General features: G+C 42.3%; 1 protein-coding gene across 1 annotated transcript in view; it reads right to left on the bottom strand.

Annotated features, from left to right (window-relative positions):
- Positions 1-223: 223 nt before the first annotated feature.
- Positions 224-22944, bottom strand: part of LOC122935839 (amine sulfotransferase-like) — a 34965-nt gene continuing 12244 nt past the window's right edge. Inside the window, exons 2-7 of the mRNA XM_044291746.1 lie at positions 17792-17964; positions 15701-15921; positions 9804-9930; positions 2682-2776; positions 1360-1540; positions 224-548 (exon numbers count right to left, since the gene is read on the bottom strand). Coding sequence (XP_044147681.1) covers positions 418-548; positions 1360-1540; positions 2682-2776; positions 9804-9930; positions 15701-15921; positions 17792-17948 — 912 coding nt within the window. The 5' untranslated portion in view covers positions 17949-17964 and the 3' untranslated portion in view covers positions 224-417. The remainder of the gene's footprint in view (positions 549-1359; positions 1541-2681; positions 2777-9803; positions 9931-15700; positions 15922-17791; positions 17965-22944) is intronic.

Genomic DNA, 22944 nt, shown 5'->3' with positions numbered 1-22944 from the left:
ATCACAGAAACCTGACATTTTAACAGGGGTGTGTAGACTTTTTATATCCACTGTATGTTCGAATTGCAATGCTAAAATAAAAATATGTCTTATGTAAGAAAAGGTAAACAATCAAAAACAAATACAGGAAGCACATTATATCTGATATGAATTTTTATGGTAACAAATTGTATAATACAGAACACATAGTAAGTTTAAGAACGTATCTATTTTAGTTTATGAATGGGTAAAAAAAAAATAAAAAATTAGTACTAGTCAAAGTCAAATTTGTAGGTAGCTTTAATTTTAACTTAAAATGGTACAAATTTACCCAAACAAAGTAGAGCACAGTAAACAGGACAGTAAGGAAAGTTTGATATTTCCCATTCCATTTTGATCCACTTTCAACTTTGGCAAAAAACTACATGGGAGGTTTGTCTATAAGGACCTTTTCTCATTGATGTCCCAGGTAAAGTGTAGATCTAAATCTCCCATCTTTTCCTGAAAGATACGGTCAACTGTTTCACTCTGTGCTACAGTCATGGCATTTTTCCAGTCTCCAACAGTACCTGCAGAGAAAGTCACATGCTGAGGCATAAACCAGACATGCAGTTGCAAGAAAAAGTATGTGAACCCTTTGGAATGATATGGATTTCTGCACAAATTGGTCATAAAATGTGATATGATCTTCATCTAAGTCACAACAATAGACAATCACAGTCTGCTTAAACTAATAACACACAAAGAATTAAATGTTACCATGTTTTTATTGTACACCCCTGCCACCTGTACTTGCTGGGCTATTGTTTGAAATGGCAAATATTGTATTTTGGTACTGATGACCACCAATTTTTTTTTCATTGCTGCATTGAGAGGGCAATACATTTTTTGTTATATTTCCCATTGAAGTCATTTTATAAGCGCTTGTTTTTTTTTATTATACTTTTAGAATTGTTTTTCAACTCCCACTAAGGGACTTCACAATGCAATCTGCTGATTGCACATATAATGCTTTAGTATATTCAGTAGACTAAAGAATTATTAACTGTCAGAAATAAACTGACAATCTATTAGATATATAGCTAGGGTCTTTGTAAGACCCTTGTCTTGCATAGCAAACCATCAAGCACACCCCAATAAAAAGTCCTTCAGTCTGATTTATTTTCTATATAGTCAACTGCTGCCCATAGATGACCATTAGGGATATGTAGTGCACAGGTATAACAAGAACACATTACCATAAGAGTGCTTAGTCAACAAATCACTACTTTTAACCTTTTAGCAGTGATCTGATGGGTCACTGTGTTAGCCTTATATAGCATTTTGTCAGTAGCATCCAGTCCCAGTTGCATTAAATAGTTGTTCATTACTCATATTTACCTTTTCGCATAAATTTCCCATTCTTTAAATCAAAAAAATCTTCTGGCATATTTTCGTTATTTGCAAGAGGATCATTTTTCATTTCATTGAATGTTGCTCGTTTCACAACAATGTCCATAGATTCAGTATCTAATTCTTTCCCTAAAAATATGCACATTTGTTGGACAACCGAACGCAGATCCTGTTTGGGTTAAAGCACATATTTTAATGGAATAACAGCATAATGACAACAATAAGTATTACATATTTAGTTATTATTTATGATGTAGGGTTTTTTTGTATTTTGAAGGATAACTGTACTCCACCCTAATGAATAAGCAATGGTTTTTGGTGGGAAATCTCCACATTGCAGCATCCAGTGGAAAATGGCACCAAAGGTTTGTGTCATATTTTGGCTCTGTACTATAGTTGAGCAAATCAATCCTAAACTAATTGAATTTCTTATGAATTTCCCAAAAACCTTGGTTTGCAACAAATCAATTTTTTGGGGGATTTGTCTGGCACAAATTGCACAAAATGTTGGCCACTATTTTACTGTACTGAAAACTGAGAAGAAGTCATCTGCCTCCAAAAGGGATATTTTTTGATACTTATTTTCAAGTGGTATTCCCATCTTAGACAATAGGGGCATATCGCTAGGATATGCCCCCATTGTCTTATAGGTGTGGGTCCCACCGCTGGGACCCGCTCCTATATCGAGAACGGAGCGGGCAGCGCTGTGGCTGGAGGACCCCAGATTTCCCGGGATCCGTCCACCACCAATCGCTAATCCCCGCCTCTCCCATAGAAGTGAATGGGAGCGTGCCGCAGATGGCGGCTATTTTCGGCGGCCCCATAGAAATGAATGGAGGGTGGACGCGCATGCGCAGTGTGCTCTCCTTCACTTTCGGGGCTCTGATCTCGATATAGGTGTGGGTCCAAGCGGTGGGACCAGCACCTATAAGATAATCGGGGCATATGCTAGTGATATACCCCCATTGTCTGAGATGAGAAAACCCCTTTAATTTAAAAAAATCTTACAGTGCATGTGTTTTTAAAAAGGCTGTTTGTTTCGAGGTGCTACCTCCATTTACCCATAGTCAAATATGTTGCTATTGATTTGTCATTAATAATGCCACCTTGGCGATAAAAAGAACTTGAAAACGGTCGCTTGCAGTCCTAGAAGTCCTCAGAGTGTTACATACATGACTATTCTACTCTACTCCGCCATGTGCATGGTCAATAACAAATAGCTGATATTTGACTCTGACACTGAACTACAAACTTTATATAAAATCAACATGACGAAATAAAAAAATAAAAAAAGATGCATTTGGCTTTACCATGATCATATCTTCATACTTTATGAAAAGGATTTCGAAAAAATCTTTATGAGTGTACCATCCTCGAACATGATCAAACCAGCTACCAGCAAAGACTAGGGAATAAAAATAAAATGTACTGTATGAACCTTTTTGAATACAACTATAGAACTCTCTAATATTGTGCTGAATGAAAATAATGGGCCCTAATCAAGGCCATCAAACAGAATGTGTTCATCCATTAGCAACAGAAGTGCACATACGTTTGCAAGAAAGCAGCACACCATGACTATGCCCTAGCAACATGCATTATGAACAGACAGCCATAGGGTCCTTCATTGAACACTGGGCTGACTATCCACGTACAGTATTGTATAAGTAATAATCACAGACATTCCCAATTTGCTTTCCCAATGATGGCGATCTGAGGTTTCTCTGCTTTCTTTCGCTAGAACAGACCAGGGCTGTGTATTACAGCTACAGTCCTGCACCAGTGACAGTGTCCTCAGGATCAGACTCAGAGCAAAGTAGTATTATGGTGCAGGTCCTCTGAGGGCACATGTCTGTGCCATACTTTTACAGAGCGGGTCCTCAAGAGGTTAAAAAAAGTTATTCTGTTTTATGCATGTTAATTTTAAAGGGAACTTGCAAGCTCCCTTATGACAGAGCACAGACAGACCTGCCTATTTCAGTGAAACTGTAAAGTGTGCACTAGTGCGCCAAGAGATGAGTCTGATGAAGTGCTTGCTATGCAAGCTGCCCTCTCCCGCCATCTGGATGATGATTGGCAGCTCAGTTCTATAAAACTACTTAATATTAACGCACCAGTGACAGACCAACGAAACCAGCGAGTCTGTCAAGACATTATGAGGCCCGCAGAGAAGGAGCTGACAGAATGTACAAATTTGTTACATACTGATATGTCAGAAATTAACGGTGGTCTGGTATAGGCAGTGGAACGTCCGCGATGACTGGGACAAAGGAGCTTGCAGCCTTGAAGGTCCTAGCTTAGGGATTTCTGTTTCTGCAAATTTTGCTGCCAGGCTCTCCACTGACTGGCCCCAAATTTGGCATGTTAAACTCAAAAATGTACTATGGGCCCCCCTGTCTCATCCAGTTTGCCAGTACACATGTGCTCTCAATGTGGAATGTAAAGCGCAACTGCCCAAATTTATGATGAATTTGCAGTTTCTTTTTCTTAAGAGAAATATATTTTTAATAAAACATATAATAAAAAAGTCATCCTTCACCTAACCCACTGTATCTGACTTGTAAGTGGAACAGGTATCTCATAAATATGGGGCTAATTATGAACACCTTATTTCTCAATGCATTTACACCACACTACTCACATAAAGGCATAAATAAATCTCCTGCTTTCTTTCACTCAATGATAAAACTGGCTTCCCGCAGCCACCACTAGGGGGAACTAAGTTTATAGGAATTTATACAGTTACTATTGAAATCAATGAAAGCTGAGCTTGCCCTAGTGAGGGCAGATAGAAAATGCAGTGAAACTACAGCGTATGTCGGCAACGTAAGGAGCAGTTCGCTGTGGGCCCCCCTACCCCTGGCCTCCATAGCAATCGCATGGGCTGCCTCTGTTCCAGGTATGCCACTATGGATTCCTGAAGATAGGGGTAGGGGTTCGGGCTACAAGTCTTTCAATGTAACCAACAATGTTAACTTGCACAACAGTAAAAAGAGACTTCTGAAGAAAGGAACTAAAACACAAAAGTACATAAATATTAAATATAGAAAAATATTATTATTAAATATATTATTATATTATTATTAAATATATTATTATATATATATTATTATATACATTATTAAATATATTATTACAAATATTATTATTAAATATTAAAAAAATTACAACATTTCAGTCATATATATCATACAGTGAATAGGTCCTATTGCAAGAAGAAACTAGGTGGATCTATCGTCTAGATCAGGCATCCTCAAACTGCGGCCCTCCAGCTGTTGCAAAACTACAACTCCCACAATGCCCTGGTGTAGGCTGATACCTGTAGGCTGTTCGGGCATGCTGGGAGTTGTAGTTTTGCAACAGCTGGAGGGCCGCAGTTTGAGGATGCCTGGTCTAGATAGTCTCAATTCAAAAGGGCTCAATAAAGGTTTTGCCTTCACTGCTTTTCTTTGAGAATTAAGGAGGGGATTTGGTCTTTTATTTGTTTTATTTTGTTATTTCTCTACTTTTTAAGTGTCAATGGACACGTACACGACAGTATAGACATTGAGCCAAAAATGTTTGTGTACCCCTTTCACTGGTTTGATTAATAATTACGTTTTCTATTGGAACATATAGTGTCAATGTATTAGTAACAAAGACACTGACACGTCTTCTGGGCAAAAAGTATACGCACTGCCATTCTAAATACCAATGCCACTCCCTTAACTATGCAGCTGTGGTACTGCAGATGATGCGCCATCACAATCCAATTTATTCCCTCTGTATTAAGTCCAAGACACTAAGGAGAACACATCTGCATTTGTATCATAGACATACACCCAGGTCTGTTCTGCAGGGTTGTGTCGTTTTATAGTCTGCACACTGCAGTAATCAGCGTAGCAGACGAGTAACTATGTGCCTATTCAACATTGGTCTATTTGTTAGTCCATGCACAGTGATGCCCTTCGCAGCACCTTTATTAGGCAGTGTTAATACGCATCATTGTACTGCGCAACATGTGTGTATTCCTAACAACATCAGCTTTTACCTGTAAGTGTTAGCGCAGCCTTTTTCTGCTCAGGTCTCCCTCCTCTAAGTTTTGAGTCTGTGCGCAGCCACAAGCAGCGCAGCGCATGCGCAGTCCCATAGTATTAGCTGTGGAGCTCTAAGTGTTTGCGCAGGTATTTTGAGTACAGCGCGTCACTGACGCACATAGTAGGCGACGGAGTCTGGTGCTTCAACCAGCTTGTAGGGGTGTGTTCTTAGATACTATTGGCTGGTTGAGCGTCTTGCCCTGTAGTTGATAGGATGGCAAGCCTATCAATCTCCACACACTGTATTTAAACCTCCAGTTGGCTGGGGTCACTCATGGCTGCCCATTTACCCCTAAAGAAGCCAGAATACTGGCGAAACATGTCGGGGGGCAGTTTTAGTTTTTATATGCTGTGCACCACTCCACTGCTAACTAGCAAATAGTACAAACCGGATTCCCAAAAAGTTGGGACACTAAACAAATTGTGAATAAAAACTGAATGCAATGATGTGGAGATGGCAAATGTCAATATTTTATTTGTAATAGAACGTAGATGACAGATCAAACGTTTAATCCGAGTAAATGTATCATTTTAAAGGAAAAATACGTTGATTCAAATTTTCACGGTGTCAACAAATCCCCAAAAAGTTGGGACAAGTAGCAATAAGAGGCTGGAAAAAGTAAATTTGAGCATAACGAAGCGCTGGAAGACCAATTAACACTAATTAGGTCAATTGGCAACATGATTGAGTATAAAAAGAGCTTCTCAGAGTGGCAGTGTCTCTCAGAAGCCAAGATGGGTAGAGGATCACCAATTCCCACAATGTTGCGCAGAAAGATAGTGGAGCAATATCAGAAAGGTGTTACCCAGCGAAAAATTGCAAAGACTTTGCATCTATCATCATCAACTGTGCATAACATCATCCGAAGATTCTGAGAATCTGGAACAATCTCTGTGCGTAAGGGTCAAGGCCGTAAAACCATACTGGATGCCCGTGATCTCCGGGCCCTTAATCGACACTGCACCACAAACAGGAATGCTACTGTAAAGGAAATCACAGAATGGGCTCAGGAATACTTTCAGAAACCATTGTCAGTGAACACAATCCACCGTGCCATCCACCGTTGCCAGCTGAAACTCTACAGTGCAAAGAAGAAGCCATTTCTAAGCAAGATCCACAAGCTCAGGCGTTTTCACTGGGCCAGGGATCATTTAAAATGGAGTATGGCAAAATGGCAGACTGTTCTGTGGTCAGACGAGTCACGATTCGAAGTTCTTTTTGGAAATCTGGGACGCCATGTCATCCGGACCAAAAAGGACAAGGACAACCCAAGTTGTTATCAACGCTCAGTTCAGAAGCCTGCATCTCTGATGGTATGGGGTTGCATGAGTGCGTGTGGCATGGGCAGCTTGCATGTCTGGAAAGGCACCATCAATGCAGAAAAATATATTCAGGTTCTAGAACAACATATGCTCCCATCCAGACGTCATATCTTTCAGGGAAGACCCTGCATTTTTCAACAAGATAAAGCCAGACCACATTCTGCATCAATCACAACATCATGGCTGCGTAGGAGAAGGATCCGGGTACTGAAATGGCCAGTCTGCAGTCCAGATCTTTCACCTATAGAGAACATTTGGTGCATCCTAAGAGGAAGGTGCAACAAAGAAGGCCCAAGACGATTGAACAGTTAGAGGCCTGTATTAGACAAGAATGGGAGAGCATTCCTATTTCTAAACTTGAGAAACTGGTCTCCTCGGTCCCCAGACGTCTGTGAAGTGTTGAAAGAAGAAGGGGAGATGCCACACAGTGGTGAAAATGGCCTTGTCCCAACTTTTTTGGGGATTTGTTGACACCATGAAATTCTGATTCAACATATTTTTCCCTTAAAATGGTACATTTTCTCAGTTTAAACTTTTGTTCTGTGATTTATGTTCTATTCTGAATAAAATATTAGAAGTTGGCACCTCCACATCATTGCATTCAGTTTTTATTCACGATTTGTATAGTGTCCCAACTTTTTTGGAATCCGGTTTGTAGTCCGGCTGGCCCACATTGCTATGTTCGGTTCAACAATTAGTTAGACACGGTATCTACTACTGTGTGATATGTCCGCTTGCAGTGCTAACTGGCACTAACACATTTGTCAGTCTGAGAGTACATGAGACGTTTAATGCGTTAATTTCATAGTGGGTTGATACATCAATTCTCCCGCTACATCACATGGTTGGTTTGACAACCCCACTCAGCTGGCAATAACACTGCAAACGGTGTTACGGCAGTATCCTGCCTCTATAGTGATAAGGGTGAGAGATAGTGCACATCTCTTCGCCCCTTGTAATTGACCAACAAATAGCTCCATCAGTGGAGTGGCGACTGTGTTTTTTTTTTTTTTTTTTAACTTTTATTGAGCAAATAAGATGTGATACATAGCAATAAGCATATCAAGAAACATTTGTCGACCTAGGCCGAACAGAACATACACAAACACAAATTATAGGTAGATATCGCACACATTGAAAGCATGTATGAAGTGACTGACATGTAGGCAGATTGAAGTTATAAGAGGACAATACGGATAATGTTTCAATGGCAAGATGGTAAATAAACAGATTTAGAACTTCCTAAACCTTTCCCATTGCGCCCACTTTGTCTTAAATCTAGCATGGGATCTGTTTTCCCATGATGCTATCTCCTCAAAGCGGTATATGGCATCTACTTTGTTAACCCAAGAAGTCTCCGATGGGGTGTCTGGAGACAACCATTGCAGCGGAACCAACAGACGTGCAGCCACAATTAGCTGGTAGAAGAGGAAGGGAACTTTAATTGGTTTGACACCTTCAGGGCTACCTAAGAGGGCAAGTAGGGGGGACAGTGGAACTTTTGAGCCACAGATCAGATTGCATTTATCGAAAATTGTAACCCACCACTTATAGATATTCGGACATAGCCACCAAATATGGTAAAAGGTACCTCTTGCTTGGCCACATCGCCAGCAGATATCCGAGTTCCCTTCTTTATACCTGCATGTTATATCCGGGGTCTTATACCACCTGGTTAATACTTTATACCCGTTCTCCTGTATCCTTACGCAACGGGATGAGGAGTGAGGGGTCATGTACATGCGAGTCAGTTCCCTCGAGGAAAAACTACAATCAAGGTCCTTCTCCCAAAGGCTTATGAAGGCCGGTTTTGGTGGCCGGTTTTGAGTTAAGCCTTTTATATATTTGTGATATAGGTTTGACAGGGGGGGATTGAGTCTGGATCATATGTTCTAACCATGTGATAGGTCTTAGAAGAGAATGAAATGGAATAAGTCTAGTGATATGATTCTTTAAAAAGGAAATAATGAGAGGGTTGGCATAAGGGACATTCAAGGCCGCACAAAAGGCATCTCCCTCCAACAGAACTCCAGACTCTGTATATAGAGATATGATGGGAGTAGTTGAAAGGCGGAGAGCTGTTGGAATATGTTGCTTCAGTGCCTTGGAGGCTAGGTCAAGAACGTCCCTTATCTGAACCAACGGCGAGGGGGTGGGGATACCCATATTGGAAGCCTGAAGTGGCGACTGTGTTTTTAACACCCCTTTATTTTTGGTTTTGTTTAAGAATAATTAAAGAGTGCACCACTCACACACTTAGTGTCTAGTTTTTAATATATATTATAATAAAAGTGAAGTATTAATTTTTACCTGGGTCAAGATAGGTTCTATAGCCTGTGTAGGCATTTGTAAATAAACTAGTGAAATAACCTTACCCAGGTTAGGTCCTAAATATGTATATCTCAATGTGGAATGTAAAGCGCAACTGCCCAAATTTATGATGAATTTGCAGTTTCTTTTTATTAAGAGGAATATATTTTTAATAAATAAATATAATAAAAAAAGTCATCCTTCGCCTAACCCACTGTATCTGACATGTAAGTGGAACAGGTATTTCATAAATATGGGGCTAATTATGAACACCTTATTTCTCAATGCATTTACACCACACTACTTGCATAAAGGCATAAATAAATCTCCTGCTTTCTTTCACTCAATGATAAAACTGGCTTCCTGCAGCCACCACTAGGGGGAACTAAGTTTATAGGTATTTATACAGTTACTATTGAAACCAATGAAATCTGAGCTTGCCCTAGTGAGGGCAGATAGAAAATGCAGTGAAACTACAGCGCATGTCGGCAACGTAAGGAGCAGTTCGCTGTGGGCCCCCCTACCCCTGGCCTAATAATAAAATATTATTATTAAATATAAAAAAAAATTCAACATTTCGGTCATATATATCATACAGTGAATAGGTCCTATGTATTTTTCTTTAGTCATTTATAACATTTTCTAGCTCTTATTTTGCTATAATAAAGACCAACTTTATTATATTATTATCTACAGTATATGTCTGAAAATACTAACACTTACCATCACCATCTAAAAACTTTTGAAAGAAGTGGTCAAAATCTGGAGAGGTCTCAGTACAGGTTGCTATGGCTTCAAAATGATACAGAGATTTTATAACATCCTTTGGATTTCTCATCACATAGATAATCTTAATAAAAATGTACAACATAGTTTATGAATGGAATGAAAAAAATTCCACAATTACAAATGAAAAGACATTGAAATTATTATTTAAAATGGTCTAAGTACTAAAAGGTATACATCATAATTTAAACTTTCTTTCAATCAAAAAGTGGTACATTTATACATGGCTTCAGCCAAGTCCAGGGTTTGATTTACCCATATGCACAGTAGGCCTCTGCCTATAGGCTGCCTTGTGGGGCAAGGTGCTTACTGAAGGGAATATTCCTACATGAATACACTGAATTCTGTGTATTCATTTGAAAATGATACTTATTGTTATGTTTATTAGGTGACCACAGTGGTAGCCAGAGTAAGACATCCAGGGAATGACAACGGAAAGGCTGTACATCTGGGGTGCAGAACCTTTTCTGGTTTGAAGGCCATATTGTCACACTGAACCACTATGAAGGGCTGCAATAAGGCTGGGAACATCTTTTATTTGACATGTTATCTCGGTCACAGGAGATTAGAGGAACTTGTTGAGATTGTAGACATTCAGCTCTGAGTCTGAAAAGTTGTTTTTATTTTGTGGAAAAGTTGCTTGCAATTTGTAGCCAAAAATCTAACAGTGACAATTTTTGTGACAGTCATGTCACAGTAGGTCACATGCAATGCAACATCACAATCTTCACACTTAACATGTCACCATATATCCCCAGCCTAAAACCTAAAAGTGATAGCTTTGGGTCATAGTGGCTCAACCAATCTAGATAGCAATGGTTTGGTGCTCACCCGCCAACTACCCCTTTTCGGATATAAGTGGAGGAGCGAGTATATGGAAGAGAGTGGGGACACTCGACTATCTGGCGTCAAATGGACAAAAATCGCATTAATAAAAAAAAAAAAATTTATTCCTAGTACATAAAACCAAGTAGATGTAGCACTACAATAGACCGAATATCTTAATTACTAAATGGTATGGTAATACATAGATAATAAAGACTTGAAGGATAAAGCACCGGTGAACAACGAATAGATAAAAAGCGAACAAAACCAGCGGTAAATAGATAAAGTCCCTGATATTAGTATTGAGTACTACAACAATCGAGATTCAAAAAGAGTCAATATGGAGGTCGTTGGACCAGTTGATTAGTCCGTTGAATGTCCCAGGGACTGAGGAAGGGGCACGTTCCGCCCCGAAATGCATTTTGTGTACCGCAGTAATCACAGCAAGAAGTGACCCACACACTTATATTCTGAATTGGCTAACACGTCTTTTGAAAAGCCTGCAAGCTACAGTCTGTACTTTGTTTCTACAGCATACAGCAAGCTTTTTTAAGTTTTGTCCAGACATCACACTACGGCAGTATATATCACGTGACTCAGTTCGTTCGTTCACGTGGGCCAATACGTAACCACGTATCAACATGTGACATGCCATCATCAGACCTACGGAAGGTCCTGCTGAATATAGCCGTCTAACCACAACACGCCATACAACGACTCCAAGACTGGTAAAGTACCGTATTAAACACTGCCAACTTTATGTGGAAGTGATTACGCGATAAATAGCAGTGAACTAACACTGTATACTAACTGTGGATTATACTTCCTGAATACTGAGTATTTGCAGCTATCACTGCCAGATCTACCTGAATACTATTCTGCCACATAATTATGTACTAATATTCCATACTAACTGTGCGCTGCACATATACTGTACATGTCCAGTCTTTTCCCTAAACTCTGGGACATTCAACAGACTAATCAACTGGTCCAACGACCTCCATATTGACTCTTTTTGAATCTCGATTGTCGTAGTACTCAATACTAATATCAGGGACTTTATCTATTTACCGCAGTTTTTTTAGCTTTTTATTTATTCATTCTTTATTTTTTTCATTTTTCATCAAGTCTTTATTATCTATGTATCATCATACCATATAGTAATTAAGATATTCAGTCTATTGTAATGTTGCATTTGTTTGGTTTTATGTACTAGGAATAAATCAATTGTTTTTAATTAATGCGATTTGTGTCCATTTGGCGCCAGATAGTCGCCCCCACTCGCTTCCATATACTCGCTCCTAAAACCTAAAAGAGTATTGCCATCTTTGACTTTTATGGCACATCATAAGTAACTGTCTTAAAGGATAACTGTCGTATATTTTTTTGGGGGGGAGTATTGGATTGTGGTGCTTAATATGACCTTGGTGGCCCTATTTCAACTTTTCAATGTGTATTCAATTACCCCTTAATTCCAAATTTTTGTTCCCTTTACTGCCTATTTTACCTGTGCTTAAAATAGGGTTGCTAGGCATGGTCCGTCTAAACAGATAGATGGAGCACTCAGCGTGCAAGGTCACTTTATTGACAGCCAGGGACTGTAAGTAAATGATTAAAGCCAGGTCCTCCCCAGCAGCTGATAACAGTGCCTGGGCTGTGTGCACTTCTCCCTGTCCCTGTGCTTGGCAGACACTCCCTCACTCAGCAGAGCTGGACAATGCAGAGTTGAAGCAGCGCACAACAGAGAAGGGAGATCTACCATCTGCTCAGTGTATAAATGAAAGCAACATGTAGTAAGAGGACCCCTTTGTGCTGCTGGAGATTAACCCTTTAGGGGGAGGGCTCTGGTTACTGACACTTTTGGGGGGCTATTGTTACTGGCTAGTGAGGGCAGGCGGGATTAGCCTGTGGCGGTGGCGGCCATCTTAACTGAATAGTGAAATTGCTTTTTTTTTGCAGACTGGTTGCTAAGGGCTGAATCTTATTAAATATGGGGTAAGTCAGTCTAATAGTAACTGATTCTGGAATATCATGTTATTAGTAACTACATATATGAAAATTGAAATTAGGGTCTAAATGTGACAGTTATCTTTTAAATGTCTGATAGATGTTGTGCAGGTTCCCTCACAAGGGCAAACACCTATTGTGATGATGGGCATCCCTTTCTCCCAAGTAAACACTCCAGAGAGTAGGAAACCAGACATAAATAATAGACTATGGGTGTTGTGATAACTTCTTAGCATTTCATAACATCTATAAACTACAATGGAGAGAGCCATACACATAAATGACCACCTCTTGACTCATATTCCGCTTTCTGTAGTGCCAAATAGGGGGTCAATGGACCCTATTCTCCTGATATATGTGGGTCCTTAAGATTAATACACAGTGCACCAGTAGTACTTGCCAGTCCCTTCTCCTGAGTTGTGTGTTACTCATTTTCTAGTTTATATGGAAACTACGTTGAGGGTCCAACTCCCAATGCTCCCGCCAATCAGCTGTTTGAAGCCTGTGTGTGTGCTACCTCCACTTCAATGTTTACCTGCACGTGGTCTACATTGTAGAGGCAGTGCAGTGAAATCACAGTTTCCTCTCTAAATGGGACAAACAGCTATAAATACACTGCACCGTGGCGGTGCAACGGAGACAATGTGCAGGTAAACATTGATCATGGAGGATGCAGTACTCGAATAAGCCCTGTGGCTTCTTCAAACAGCTGATCAGTGGGGGTGCTAGGAGTTGGACCACTATTAATGTGATACTGATGACCTATTATGAAAATAGGTCATCATCTGTAGCTCGGACAACCCTATTAAAGCCACACATGGATATCATATGGGGGATTTGACTAGTGGATTCTAAGATGTCAGTCTGTCCCTACAGGCTCCTGATATGTAAAGCTAAGCCTATTATTTTGTCTCCTAAATGCATACTCACAAGGAGGCGGGAAGCAGAGATAGTTTTACATGGATTTTGCCTTTTATATTTGCTTAAAGAGTTTTTCCAGTAATAATAATTGCTTTTAATGTAATTCCAGCAGCTTGCCATGACTGGCTTCAGCGGTGATGTGGTCATAAGCAGTCATTGGCTACAGTGGAGCATGTAACCATGCTCATGCACTGCGGAATGTAAACACTCCGGGGACCGGAACATGGACACAATGGGGCAGCAAGGAGAATCGGAGTGGCGGTAAGTATGAATTTTCTACAGTATGTCAGGAGGCAGGCTGCAGGCATTAAATATAATGTAATTATTACCAGAAAACCCCTTTAACAACTGTTTTAGAAATATTAATAGTTGTAATCTGCTCTCCAATCTCTTTGTGTAAGGAAATGTAAACCCCCTTTCCCTCAGCCGCATTTAGAGCCAGATCCAGGTGTAACCATCTTAAATTCTGAGCAACTCCTCCTCCTCCCTGCCCAGTCTGTTTACTCACAAAAGGTGTAAAAAGGGCTGGCCCAAGATAAGGATACAGGAAGTGATGACATACAGGAAGTGATGACATGTCAAAGGACAGGGAAGGGCATCAATGTGGCTGGACAGACAATGCACACACCCCATCCCTGTATAAGGAAGGATGAGTCATGTCTATTGTCTGATCAGCCAGGTGGCCGCCCACCCCCATCACTGTCAGCATGGATCCCATTCAATACTGCTCAACAGTGACTAGTATCTAACGAAGATCATTCGACTGGTTCTTATAGGTTTGAGATTATCTGCAGAGGTATAATATGTATCTCTCGTTATGCAGACTTTACTTCTCTAATGTGTATAGACATTTGAAGGGACGAAGCCCAGTGCATTGCACTTAGTGCTCATAAACCGGCAAACGTTCCCCTACACACTGAGAACACGTCTCCAAGCCCATGAGAAGGTTTTCATACTGACGGTTTTACCACTGGTCCAGATTTAACCCAAGTACCCTCTTCTAGAGCGTTCTTTGGCTAAATCCGACACAGGGAGACAGATGACAATCTATAAAAACACACACACATCCTAAGATAAAATTTCTGCATAATAAAATTTCCGCAACACCACCTAACTGTTTTGCCAAGCTCAGCTCCGGCTGTGGGAAAGTGTAAATGGAAGGGGAGGGGGCTGCTTTTGCTGCTTGCATGGCCAACACTGCCTCTCCCCATTGCACGAATCAGAACATCTGGCAATGGGGGGGGTTTAACCAATAGCTGGCCGCAACAGGAACGAGCCTCATTAGCATTGCGGGTGATTTCATCCACGCGACAGGGAGGTGCAACGGTGGTCATGCGGTCATACAATCTGTATGAGAGGCCTGGGCATTTGGAGGTTAGATAACTCCTTTAAGGCTAAAACTAATGTCACTAAGAGGTTAAAAATTAAATTGTGTTCCCTGAGTTGTGCGCCAACAAGATTTACTGCAGACGCACATTAAAAATCTACAATAAAAAAGTGAATTTTTGACGGTTTTTCCAATTTTAATGTGACTGTTAGGAAGTTAAGCTGTCATTGTGAGCGCTTGTGATGTGTAAAAATTATGTGGCTACTGTGTTTGCAAGCCAGTTATGTTAGGCTAGTTTCACACTAGCGCTATTGATCCGGCAGGCTGTTCTAGCGGACAGCGGTTTCCTTCCAGACGATTCTCAGCATATTTGCCGGGTTGCGGCCAGATCTCTGCCGGTCCTCATTGTAATTAATGGGGCTGGACGGAGAGATTCAAGCTTACGGGAATGTCAGAATACAGAGAGACCCGGCAGGGAACAGCCTGCCGAATCCCTACCGCTAGTGTGAATCTAGCCTTAGAGAGTTGTCAAGAGGAATTTAAATTCAGCTGAATTGGGTCTGTGATTGAAAAATTGGAACACAGTTAAAACAAGTAAATGCCCCATTTCTCTTATGTTGCAAGGCAGAACAACATGGGAGATGTTCTGGTCTAGCAGAATTGGTTACAGAATTGCATGAGAAAGCAAAAATATGAAATGGTTTTCTAATTATCACCTATCCCCCGGATATAACGGGTCATAAGCTACGCTTACCTTTGCCTTTCTATTTTTCAGTCCCTGTGGTACAAATCTATATGACAAATGTGATGCAAACAAACGAGGAGAGGGACGACTGTTAAAGTCTTTATTTGGATCCTTACTGAAAAACTGAAATTCAATCCATGGTACTCTTTTTGAAGTTTCTGTTTGTTCTGTTCCATTCCTGTACCCTTCACTGTATATTAAACTTAGAATCTGTTGTGTCCAAATAGTTCCTGGTAAGAAAAAAGAGAGTTTATTACAATTCGAGTGGACTGAAAGTCATATATCATGTATCAATAGTTGTAGATAGGTTCACACTGTGATTTTTTTCCTGTCGGGGAGGTATACATCTGGAGGTCTCCTGAAATATATTATTATTATATATTATTATATATTATTATTATTACTATTATTAATACATGTATATTCTTACAGAAGGCTGCAATGATCTTCCATTATATAGGCATATAGGCACCCATAAAGCCCACTCACACAAGCACACACCCTGGTTACCCAAAGAACTACTGAGGTCATAGGAGGCGCTGCAGTTTTCAGTACATCCTCTTTCTTCTATGTGATGGTGCAGCTTCACATTTTCCGAACGTGATCCCCATCAACTGCTCCTGATGAGCGGCTGCAGGTCTAACGCTGCGGTTCTCCTGCCATGCTGCCCTCACCCTGCAAAAGCATATTTGACCAGTAACTGTGCATATATGGCCAGTTACGTCACTGGAGTTTATGATGTAACTGGCAATACATGGAGTTACTTATTTTAAGGAAACGTGTCACCAAATATGTTATCTGCCAGTTACAACCAGATAGTAACAAATCTCCTTTTTTTTCTAATCTGTATTTACTTTCTGATTATAAGCATTATTATTCAATTTCCTGAACATTATTATAGAGGCAATCACCTCTACAGATTTCCTACACAAAAAATATTTAGCAGTTTTCAAACCAGTTCCTGGATCATAATACTTTTCAGAAAAATTTTGTATAGCCACTGAGTTATTCAATAAAATGTATATGTATGTATGTATATGTTTTTTTCTTATTTCTCTGTCTACCTTGCTGAGGTGGACGCACATGCTCAGTTCAATCCTTCAACTGCCTCCTGAGCAGTGATAGGGAGAGCACAGACATGCCCCCTTACCTGCAGCAGAAAGGACACTCCCCTTGAGCTGTAAGCTTGATATAAATCTAGCAGAGCAATGAATGGGGAGATCTCTGGATCCATATGAGGTACAGGGCTGGTTCTAGTTTTGTTAGAAAGAGATTGTCATGTAATGATTTATGATTTTCATGTTTATGTTAATCATGGAATAACCTCTTTAATCGGTATGCACTTTTATAAACATATACAAGTAGGGGTGGTGTAATACCCATGCCACAGTGACCAAAATGTCAAAATATTGGAACAAGCAACCGTATTGCAAGGCAAGCAATGTTTTGCAATTTTTCTACTATTTCAGTTCAACAAGCAGCCCTAATGTGAGTCATTACTTTTATGTTTTACATAAATTAAAAGTATTCATCCTTAAACAGGTTTTGTGGGAATTATTAATTATTCACTTATGGCCCTTAGCGTGGATCACCTAATGAAGGATTCATACTTGTCTGCTCTCTGACGCTGTGTACTGCGTTCTGGTTCCCATTCTGCAATCTTCAACTCCCGAGGTTGTTTACTTCCGGCTGCTTATGGACATAGTCACATGTGCTCCTGAAGACAATCAGTGATGATGTGAACCAAGCAGCATGTCACTGATTTGGTATAAAGCACTGTTGATGCCAGTGATTGGCTGCAGCGATGCATGTGACCAAGTCCATACCCATCTAGACATAAACAAGGAAACTGGAAAATGGTGGAATAGGACCCAGGAGGCAGGACTGAAGTGGCAGGGGAAGAGAAGTATGAATTTTCCTTTAGGTAATTCAATCAAAGGGCCATAATTAAATAGTTAAATAATTCCGAGAATACTCCTTTGAGAGTCCTATTAAGGCAGTTTTTAAATGTGTATTTCAGGTACAACCCCTCAATTATCTTAGAATTCAGTAATAGGGTATTTAAAAGTGGATTTTGTACAATACGACCCCTTAACTCACCTGATTTTGGATATGTAATCATGAATACGTCATCGTCTCTTATTTTGAAGTCCTGCAGTGACTCTATGAACTCTGGTTTCATGAATTCTTTTAAAAAACAGAACCCTTTATATCGGTAAAGATTTGAGTCCCGTAAAACTGGAGTAATGATGTCCATCGTTAGATGATGCTTCCTGTAGTAACAAGCAAATTAAAGTTAGCATAACGTGTAAATACAGTATATTAACCCCTTAAGGACCCGCGCCATACATGTACGGCGCTGATGGACGTACCCCTGTCACTGACAGCCGGACCCCTGCTGCATACGCCGGCATCGGTGAAAACAATCATGCTGGCATATTAACCCCTTTAATGCCACAGTCAAAACTGACAGCAGCATGTACGGGGTTTGTGGAGGGTACACATGCCCTCTGCTTCCCCATCGGGTCCCCTCGCTGCAGTGACAGGGACCCAATGGCAGAGAAGGCAGCCCGATGCCTTCTATGGAAGCCTGTGAGATCCAGCCCCTTAGGCTGGGTCTCACAGTCAGGCTGTCAGCATAACAGCTGACCGGAAATGCATTACAATGCAGGATGTTGAAGTTGAAGTCCCAGAGTGGGACAAAAATAGAAAGTTTAAAAAAAAACGGTGTTTTTCATAATAAAAAATAAATAAAGTTTCAAGTAAAAAAAAACACCCCTTTCCCAAAATAAAACACATTTTAAATAAAATAGAAAAACTGTAGAAATATGTTTTGATATCGCAGCGTCCATAACGACTGGCTCTATAAAAATATCACATGACCTAACCCCTCAGGTGAACACCTTGAAAAAAATGAAATAAAAACTGCCCAAAAATTTTTTTTTCACCTGACATCACTAAAAGTGCAACACAAAGTGATCAAAAAGGCGTATGCCCCCCAAAATAGTACTAATTTATCAATCACCTCATCCCGCAAAAAATGAGCCCCTACTAGAGTTGAGCGAACACCTGGATGTTCGGGTTCGAGAAGTTCGGCCGAACATCCCGGAAATGTTCGGGTTCGGGATCCGAACCCGATCCGAACTTCGTCCCGAACCCGAACCCCATTGAAGTCAATGGGGACCCGAACTTTTCGGCACTAAAAAGGCTGTAAAACAGCCCAGGAAAGAGCTAGAGGGCTGCAAAAGGCAGCAACATGTAGGTAAATCCCCTGCAAACAAATGTGGATAGGGAAATGAATTAAATTAAAAATTAAATAAATAAAAATTAACCAAAATCAATTGGAGAGAGGTTCCATAGCAGAGAATCTGGCTTCCCGTCACCCACCACTGGAACAGTCCATTCTCAGATATTTAGGCCCCGGCACCCAGGCAGAGGAGAGAGGTCCCGTAACAGAGAATCTGTCTTCATGTCAGCAGAGAATTAGTCTGCATGTCATAGCAGAGAATGAGGCTTCACGTCAGCCACCACTGCAACAGTCCATTGGCATATATTTAGGCCCAGCACCCAGGCAGAGGAGGGAGGTCCCGTAACAGAGAATCTGTCTTCATGTCAGCAGAGAATCAGTCTGCATGTCATAGCAGAGAATGAGGCTTCACGTCAGCCACCACTGCAACAGTCCATTGGCATATATTTAGGCCCAGCACACACACAGGCAGAGGAGAGAGGTCCCGTAACAGAGGATCTGGCTTCATGTCAGCAGAGAATCAGTCTGCATGTCATAGCAGAGAATCAGGCTTCACGTCAGCCACCACTGCAACAGTCCATTGTCATAAATTTAGGCCCAGCACCCAGGCAGAGGAGAGAGGTCCCGTAACAGACAATCTGGCTTCATGTCAGCAGAGAATTAGTCTGCATGTCATAGCAGAGAATGAGGCTTCACGTCAGCCACCACTGCAACAGTCCATTGGCATATATTTAGGCCTAGCACACAGGCAGAGGAGAGAGGTCCCGTAACAGACAATCTGGCTTCATGTCAGCAGAGAATCAGTCTGCATGTCATAGCAGAGAATGAGGCTTCACGTCACCCACCACTGCAACAGTCCATTGGCATATATTTAGGCCTAGCACACAGGCAGAGCAGAGAGGTCCCGTAACAGACAATCTGGCTTCATGACAGCAGAGAATCAGTCTGCATGTCATAGCAGAGAATGAGGCTTCACGTCACCCACCACTGCAACAGTCCATTGGCATATATTTAGGCCTAGCACACAGGCAGAGCAGAGAGGTCCCGTAACAGACAATCTGGCTTCATGACAGCAGAGAATCAGTCTGCATGTCATAGCAGAGAATGAGGCTTCACGTCACCCACCACTGCAACAGTCCATTGGCATATATTTAGGCCTAGCACACAGGCAGAGCAGAGAGGTCCCGTAACAGACGATCTGGCTTCATGTCAGCAGAGAATCAGTCTGCATGTCATAGCAGAGAATGAGGCTTCACGTCAGCCACCACTGCAACAGTCCATTGGCATATATTTAGGCCCAGCACCCAGGCAGAGGAGGGAGGTCCCGTAACAGAGAATCTGTCTTCATGTCAGCAGAGAATTAGTCTGCATGTCATAGCAGAGAATGAGGCTTCACGTCAGCCACCACTGCAACAGTCCATTGGCATATATTTAGGCCCAGCACACACACAGGCAGAGGAGAGAGGTCCCGTAACAGAGAATCTGTCTTCATGTCAGCAGAGAATTAGTCTGCATGTCATAGCAGAGAATCAGGCTTCACGTCACCCACCACTGCAACAGTCCATTGGCATATATTTAGGCCCAGCACCCAGGCAGAGGAGGGAGGTCCCGTAACAGAGAATCTGTCTTCATGTCAGCAGAGAATTAGTCTGCATGTCATAGCAGAGAATGAGGCTTCACGTCAGCCACCACTGCAACAGTCCATTGGCATATATTTAGGCCCAGCACACACACAGGCAGAGGAGAGAGGTCCCGTAACAGAGAATCTGTCTTCATGTCAGCAGAGAATTAGTCTGCATGTCATAGCAGAGAATGAGGCTTCACGTCAGCCACCACTGCAACAGTCCATTGGCATATATTTAGGCCCAGCACACACACAGGCAGAGGAGAGAGGTCCCGTAACAGACAATCTGGCTTCATGTCAGCAGAGAATTAGTCTGCATGTCATAGCAGAGAATGAGGCTTCACGTCACCCACCACTGCAACAGTCCATTGGCATATATTTAGGCCCAGCACCCAGGCAGAGGAGGGAGGTCCCGTAACAGAGAATCTGTCTTCATGTCAGCAGAGAATTAGTCTGCATGTCATAGCAGAGAATGAGGCTTCACGTCAGCCACCACTGCAACAGTCCATTGGCATATATTTAGGCCCAGCACACACACAGGCAGAGGAGAGAGGTCCCGTAACAGAGGATCTGGCTTCATGTCAGCAGAGAATCAGTCTGCATGTCATAGCAGAGAATCAGGCTTCACGTCAGCCACCACTGCAACAGTCCATTGGCATATATTTAGGCCTAGCACACAGGCAGAGGAGAGAGGTCCCGTAACAGACAATCTGGCTTCATGTCAGCAGAGAATCAGTCTGCATGTCATAGCAGAGAATGAGGCTTCACGTCAGCCACCACTGCAACAGTCCATTGTCATAAATTTAGGCCCAGCACCCAGGCAGAGGAGGGAGGTCCCGTAACAGACAATCTGGCTTCATGTCAGCAGAGAATTAGTCTGCATGTCATAGCAGAGAATCAGGCTTCATGTCAGCCACCACTGCAACAGTCCATTGGCATATATTTAGGCCTAGCACACAGGCAGAGGAGAGGTTCATTCAACTTTGGGTAGCATCGCAATATAATGGTAAAATGAAAATAAAAATAGGATTGAATGAGGAAGTGCCCTGGAGTCCAATAATATATGGTTATGGGGAGGTAGTTAATGTCTAATCTGGACAAGGGACGGACAGGTCCTGTGGGATCCATGCCTGGTTCATTTTTATGAACGTCAGCTTGTCCACATTGGCTGTAGACAGGCGGCTGCGTTTGTCTGTAATGACGCCCCCTGCCGTGCTGAATACACGTTCAGACAAAACGCTGGCTGCCGGGCAGGCCAGCACCTCCAAGGCATAAAAGGCTAGCTCTGGCCACGTGGACAATTTAGAGACCCAGAAGTTGAATGGGGCCGAACCATCAGTCAGTACGTGGAGGGGTGTGCACACGTACTGTTCCACCATGTTAGTGAAATGTTGCCTCCTGCTAACACGTTGCGTATCAGGTGGTGGTGCAGTTAGCTGTGGCGTGTTGACAAAAGTTTTCCACATCTCTGCCATGCTAACCCTGCCCTCAGAGGAGCTGGCCGTGACACAGCTGCCTTGGCGACCTCTTGCTCCTCCTCTGCCTTGGCCTTGGGCTTCCACTTGTTCCCCTGTGACATTTGGGAATGCTCTCAGTAGCGCGTCTACCAACGTGCGCTTGTACTCGCGCATCTTCCTATCACGCTCCAGTGCAGGAAGTAAGGTGGGCACATTGTCTTTGTAGCGTGGATCCAGCAGGGTGGCAACCCAGTAGTCCGCACAGGTTAAAATGTGGGCAACTCTGCTGTCGTTGCGCAGGCACTGCAGCATGTAGTCGCTCATGTGTGCCAGGCTGCCCAGGGATAAGGACAAGCTGTCCTCTGTGGGAGGCGTATCGTCATCGTCCTGCCTTTCCCCCCAGCCACGCACCAGTGATGGACCCGAGCTGCGTTGGGTGCCACCCCGCTGTGACCATGCTTCATCCTCATCCTCCTCCACCTCCTCCTCATCCTCGTCCTCCTCGTCCTCCAGTAGTGGGCCCTGGCTGGCCACATTTGTACCTGGCCTCTGCTGTTGCCAAAAACCTCCCTCTGAGTCACTTCGAAGAGACTGGCCTGAAAGTGCTAAAAATGACCCCTCTTCCTCCTCCTCCTCCTCCTCCTCCTGGGCCACCTTCTCTTCCATCATCGCCCTAAGTGTTTTCTCAAGGAGACATAGAAGTGGTATTGTAACGCTGATAACGGTGTCATCGCCACTGGCCATGTTGGTGGAGTACCCGAAACAGCGCAACAGGGCACACAGGTCTCGCATGGAGGCCCAGTCATTGGTGGTGAAGTGGTGCTGTTCTGTAGTGCGACTGACCCGTGCGTGCTGCAGCTGAAACTCCACTATGGCCTGCTGCTGCTCGCACAGTCTGTCCAGCATGTGCAAGGTGGAGTTCCAC

This window comes from Bufo gargarizans, chromosome 4 (genome assembly GCF_014858855.1).
Source record: "Bufo gargarizans isolate SCDJY-AF-19 chromosome 4, ASM1485885v1, whole genome shotgun sequence".
Classification (NCBI taxonomy): Eukaryota; Metazoa; Chordata; class Amphibia; order Anura; family Bufonidae; genus Bufo; species Bufo gargarizans.
Note: the sequence above shows the minus strand (reverse complement) of the source record. Positions and strands in the feature narration are given on the sequence as shown.